Genomic DNA, 6,202 nt, shown 5'->3' with positions numbered 1-6,202 from the left:
ACCAGCGTTTGGTGGTTTTCTTAATTGTCTTCTGCTTTTCATGATCAAGTTGATGTTTCTCACAGTGATTGTGTTTGTGTGTCTCTGCGGAAGGGTGTCTGTGTGTTTTGTGTGTGTGGAGAAGAGACGGGATCTGTGTCTGATTACAGTGAATTATTGACTGTCTCAGTTGTGCAATGAGCTCTATAATAAATTAAAACATAGACCTGTAATAATACATGTATCTTTTCTTAGTATTAGTTGCAATGCTATGCAGATTCAACGGGTTTCTTCCTCGAGTTTGATCCGTTGAGAGAGAGGAGAGGACAGCCTCTCCTACCTTTCTACTAATACTACTTTCTTTCTGCTCATTTTGAGCCCACAACCAACGTTTGAGCTGTTCTATGCTGGGTTTCTCCATTGAAGCAGGTTGAAATGAAGCTCCTGGGATGTTGTGATCTTCCAAAATGATTAGCACTGTGGTTGTTGGCAATGTAATTTGCTCTCTTCCTGTCTGACCAGCCAGGAAACTGGCTGTCTCGGGAAAAATATTATGTAATTTGAGAGCTGCCCCATTTGCATCCACAGCATTGAAGAGTCGTAGAAATTAGAGTTGTATTCAGGAGCTTTTGTACGGAATGGGATTTGTAGGACCCATTATTCAGCCAGACAAGCAGAGGTAAAATATTAGGAAATTTATTAAACAAATAACGAACAGTCAGAACTTAAATGGGCATCTAGCCAAAAATGGAACAACAGAGTCCGAAAAAACCAAAATAGTCCAAAGCTGATAATTGGTAAAACTAAATAATCAAGAACAGAGGACAGGCAAGCTCTAATACACGAAAATCAGATCCGGTCAGGCTGGCTCAGAAATCCAGAGGCTAATCGGGTCAGGTCAACAGGCAAACGAAGAGAGCTGAGCTAAGAAAGCCTGAAAATAACATAAAGTCACTGGAAGTAGGAGTGTATAAAGACAAATACAGAAAGGAAATAATATAGGAAACAAATAAGAAACTAAACACAAATGAATATTCAAGTTGGAATAACCCTAACACCTGGTTTCAGGGATTTTAAAATGATCCTTTTTGACCAACAAAACAAAAAAACTTCGACATGAATCGTTTTGTCCACAATGGGTTGAAACAACTTAAAGCCCTTGATGTTGGTGAAGATTCTCAGCCATCCAGGTCATGACCAATCCAAAAAAAAGGTTAAAAATACTTGACTTCTATTCTGAAGATGAAGACGTTTCGCTTCCCATCCAGAAAGCTTTCTCCATTCAAAATGTCTGAAGTAGTGTGGAGTTCTAAGCTTTATAGACCTGCTTGTAACCACAACATATCTCCTGTAAGCCATGGCAAAAAATTAGCCAAACGACTGTCCATTGTAGGGGCGATCAGTTCCAGGTGAATCTACATGCAAATCTAAACTCTAATGAGGCCTCGCCAGCAGGTCTATAAAGCTCAGAACTCCGCACTTTTTTTGGATTGAAGCCCTTGAGCATGACTAAAGCTGTAATAAAAGAAAGAGTTTTGTTGTAGTTCTAAACCAAAACATATTTTTGCTGATTAGTTAATATTATGTCTAGCGTGTGTTTAATATTAAAGGATATAGTAATAATTGAACAGCTTCTCATCAACATGTCTTTGTGTCACTTTTGGTCCTCCTCCTCCTTCTCCTGGTAGAAGATCTTTCCATCCACTTGTTTCTTCCAGCTCAGCCTGATTTCTGCATCCACGCCATTCTCCCTCACCTTCTGTTTGAGCTGGAAAACAAAATTTGCTGAGTTGCTGAATATATTTTAGTTTAAATACTAAAAGTTTAAAATAAATATAAAAAAAACATTGTAATCTGATCTACAAACTTCAACCCTTGTTGGTTTATTTAAATAAAATGGGAGGTGATTTCCTGATGTTACTTACCTCCTCCTGCAGGTTTTCCAGGACAGCAGGGTCATTCAGATCCAGAGCAGAGTTTCCCACCAGCTTCACTTTCACCACTTGCTTTGTGAAAGGCACAGAGTCTTTAAAACAAACATTCAGAGCATTTTATTAGCTTTCTTATTCTTGTATGGATGTCAGAGTCGCCTCCTGAAATTAAACTTTCTGATATGTCTGCAGTATATCAGCAAAATGTAGAAATCTGATACAGTTGCTGAATATAAGGCCCTTCCAGCTCCATGATGTGCTTCCATCACAACAATGAATCACCACAATACCGTTAAGGTGTTATGTACTGAAAACTGCTGAGAACATTTTATGTCCTACAACATGATGGTGAGCCCACAATGCCTGGGATAACCACTTTTACAAGGCTCAGCAAAGATCCATCCATCCATCCATCCATCCATCCATCATCTTCTCCTTATCCGGGGTCGGGTCACGGGGGTAGCAGCTTCAGTAGGGAGGCCCAGATGTCCCTCTCCCCAGCCACTTGGGCCAGCTCCTCCGGGGGAATCCCAAGGCGTTCCCAGCAGAGAGACATAGTCCCTCCAGCGTGTCCTGGGTCTTCCCCTGGGCCTCCTCCCGGTGGGACGTGCCCGGAACACCTCTCCAGGGAGGCGTCCAGGAGGCATCCTGACCAGATGCCCGAGCCACCTCAACTGGCTCCTCTCGACGTGGAGGAGCAGCGGCTCTACTCTGAGTCCTCCCCGGATGACTGAGCTCCTCACCCTATCTCTAAGGGAGAGCCCAGACACACTACGGAGAAAACTCATTTCGGCCGCTTGTATCCGGGATCTCGTTCTTTCGGTCACGACCCAAAGCTCATGACCATAGATGAGGGTAGGAACGTAGATCGACCGGTAAATCGAGAGCTTTGGCTTTTGGCTCAGCTCTCTCTTCACCACAACGGACCGGTACAGCGCCCGCTTCACAGCAGGCGCTGCACCAATCCGCCTGTCGATCTCCCGCTCCATCTTCCCCTCATTCGTGAACAAGACCCCAAGATACTTAAACTCCTCCACTAGGGGCAGGACATTCTCCCCAACCCGGAGAAGGCACTCTACCCTTTTCCGGTTCAAGACCATGGTCTCGAATTTGGAGGCACTGATCTTCATCCCGGCCGCTTCACCCTCGGCTGCGAACCGCTCCAGTGAGAGCTGTAGATCACGCCCTGATGAAGCCAATAGGACAAAGTCATCCGCGAATAGCAGAGACGCGATCCTAAGACCACCAAAACGGATCCCCTCAACACCTTGGCTGCACCTAGAAATTCTGTCCATAAAAGTTATGAACAGAATTGGTGAAGAAAGGGCAACCTTGGCGGAGTCCAACCTATGCACCTTACCCAGAACCCTCAATGTCTACTGTAAATGCGAATGGGGCAGAGGAAGCCATCAGGGATGAGGCAATAACCCCCTTCCCTCCGATGCCCTCCCCAATTAATGCCCTACAAAATGTGTGTGTTGTGGGAATGTTATAAATGAAAGTGTCTAAGTTGTATAATAACATCGGGGCAAAGGCCGTTACCAGATAGCAGGGCCAGGATATCCTCCCCTCTCCCCAGTGATGACCAGTGTTGTATAAAGTACAGAAATCTCAGAGTCATGTAAAAGTATAGGTACCTCTCCAAAATATGACTTTGGTAAAAGTCCAAGTCACTGACTGAAATGTTACTTGAGTAAAAGTCTTAAAGTATCTGAAATGTCTTGTACTTAAGTATGAAAATTACTGTAAAAATAGATGTACTCAAGTAATGTAATTAAAAGTATAAGTAAAAAGTAAAAGACGGCAAATGCAATTTGAATGACATTGTTTAGATTTTGGTAAAGTTTGAAGGTCAAATTCACCTAAAATAATATAAACAACCAAGTGCAGGAGAAATTTAGAGCAAGTTTAGACAAAAAATACAACCTTTTTCTACACTTTAAAATTGTACACAACTAAGTGCAGGCAAAGGGGGTGTATACTAAGAATATGGTTAAGTGATAAACCAGGCTTAGTTAACCTACAGGAAGTGGTAACCCTGCTAATACATACACCTGTACCAAGGCCAGCTGACAGCTTTGCTAGGGCCCGGGACAACACAGTCTTTTTGGGCCCCCCCCTCTACACCTACCACTACTCTCTTTTTTGTAACGAGTAACTAAACCATTGAAAATGTATTGGAGTAAAAGTATGCAATTAAGTTCAAACATTTAGTGAAATAAAAGTGAAAGTTCTCAAAAAATGTTATACTCGAGGAAAGTATAAAGTACTCCAAAATATACTTAAGTACAGTAGTGAAGTATTTTTACTTCGTTACTATACAACACTGGTGATGACCACACCCGCCAAGGTCCTACATGTGTGGCAGCGTGATGGAGCAGGCAGAGGGAGGTTTTCTGAGGTTGGAGAGGAATGACTCGGAAGCAACATACCCTGCCAGGAAGCCAGCCCCCCCCCCCCACAGACTCCAACAGGCATCCCATTCTCCACCACCATAGTCCGCGGGCACAAAGATAGGCGGCAGGGTCCGAGAGCCAACCTCAAACTGAGACCAACACCACCACCAGCCAACCCTCCAGTCCGTTGTGCACTTGAGCTACTTGCATCTCTTTTCCAAAAATGTTTTACACTACAAATGAAAAATAAACTGTATCTGAACTTTATTTATTTAAACTTACAGTGCCACATATTTTGGAGCCCTAAAGTACAACACATGTTTGAGAACATGTTGGTTATACATAAAGGATCTCACTAATGTTACCATTTGTAATGTAAGAATATTAGCATGGAACTGACATTTTCCACCATTTCAAAGAAACAAAGAAAAAACATTTGCTTGGCAAAAAACATTTTCATGTAAAATAGAAAGCATTTATGATCAATTACTTAATTATTGTTGCTAAATAACATCTTTATGTTAAGGTATAGGGGTATTCTACCATGCATGCACAAGTTCTTTGTGTTCAGACCTGTTAGCGTTAAGGGGTGCTCCAATACAACTGGAGAGACTGACATTGGAAATATGGCAGACTTTTCTGCCACAGTTAAGATGTTAATTGTTTGCTAACACTTTAAAACTTAAAAGGTAACATGAAAATCACTGTAGGACACACTAAGCAGTTCACAGCCAAAACAAACTAAAACTGGCATTGTTCATTTTTCTTAAATATTTTTCTCCAAAAGGCATTCATTTTTTCACATTGGATATTTTATATTTCTTGTGGCAGTTTTATACATAGGGTCTTTTATTGTTTATTTTAAACCTACAATATATCTGCCAGGTATTTGGATAATTTCACACCTAATGGTAGGTAGATGCACCACAGAACATAAGATGTTGGGAAGTGATGCATTAAAGAAAAAATTCTGAAACAACATAGGGTAATGGGCCAAGAAGTTCTTGGACCATTACCAAAGAATCACCACACCACCAGTAAGGAGGTGTTTTGCATATTCAAAACAATAGGGAACCTCTTACAACCTACCACATAATGGTGCAGCTATAATGTCTTAGAAGAACATCTTTCCAAGATTCTGCAAAGTTTATCCATCTTCAGATTGCTTTTAGTAATGTTCTAGTTTAGATTTCTTCTTTTTTTGCTAAATCAGATACAATAACATCTTACCATGGTGGCAGATAAAGGGCTTCCTTATATCACATGACCAGTCTGCCCAGTAACCAGATCGATCAAATTTTGTAGCTCCACATGTCCCCGTCCCACCATCAGGTTGGCCACCTATCCAGCGTTGAAACACATACATAGGTCCGCCTGACCACTTCCAGGTTGTTCTGAAAAGGCTGATCCAGCCGTAAACACCTGCAGGGATCACTGCCCTTATCTTCTCATTCTCTGACAGGTTTCTAGGAATGGCCAGGTCTGTAAAGTGTTCTCTGCAATAGTTCTGGGCGTCCATCCAGCTCATTGCAATTTGGATGAAGACAAATGTAACATGCTGTCCTGGAAACGATAAAAGAGAGACTTAGTGTTAATGAAGTGTTAATGTCCTTTGCATTAATGTCCTTTGCAGAATTCATGTCCTATTTTTGCATTTACTGACAATTGCTTATTTAGACTGCAATGTGATTTTCTTCTTTAAAGCTCTTTGATAGATTTGTGGGCTTAAGTTCATTGGTTTCATATGTTAAGAATGACTTCAAAAATATCCAGATTACAATACCTGTGATTTATTGGTTTTCTTTTAGGAAAACTTTTTGAAAACCGTCTGCCTACCTCTGATTACACATATTGGGTTATTGGTTGTCCTAAAAAAATGCACCGTTCAACATAATA

At 41.4% G+C, this 6,202-nt stretch overlaps 1 protein-coding gene across 1 annotated transcript; it reads right to left on the bottom strand.

Annotated features, from left to right (window-relative positions):
* Positions 1–1,276: 1,276 nt before the first annotated feature.
* Positions 1,277–5,838, bottom strand: LOC118564536 (putative C-type lectin domain family 20 member A). The gene is made up of 3 exons (XM_036142931.1): positions 5,537–5,838; positions 1,905–2,005; positions 1,277–1,747 (listed from the first exon to the last, which is right to left on the bottom strand). The coding sequence occupies exons 1-3, from the start codon at positions 5,832–5,834 to the stop codon at positions 1,634–1,636; spliced, it is 513 nt and encodes a 170-aa protein (XP_035998824.1). The 5' UTR covers positions 5,835–5,838; the 3' UTR covers positions 1,277–1,633.
* Positions 5,839–6,202: the final 364 nt, after the last annotated feature.

Source organism: Fundulus heteroclitus, chromosome 1 (assembly GCF_011125445.2).
Source record: "Fundulus heteroclitus isolate FHET01 chromosome 1, MU-UCD_Fhet_4.1, whole genome shotgun sequence".
Taxonomy (NCBI): domain Eukaryota; kingdom Metazoa; phylum Chordata; class Actinopteri; order Cyprinodontiformes; family Fundulidae; genus Fundulus; species Fundulus heteroclitus.
The sequence above is the reverse complement of the archived record's forward strand: the minus strand, read 5'-3'. Positions and strand labels throughout refer to the sequence as shown.

Bases quoted from the DNA above. Each gene is read 5' to 3' on its own strand.
- LOC118564536 (XM_036142931.1), bottom strand. From the start codon at position 5,834: ATGAGCTGGATGGACGCCCAGAACTATTGCAGAGAACACTTTACAGAC. The intron at 2,006-5,536 runs GTAAGATGTTAT...TTTGTTTTAAAG, and splicing joins GCCCTTTATCTGCCACCATG to ACTCTGTGCCTTTCACAAAG. The intron at 1,748-1,904 runs GTAAGTAACATC...TTTGTTTTCCAG, and splicing joins TGGAAAACCTGCAGGAGGAG to CTCAAACAGAAGGTGAGGGA.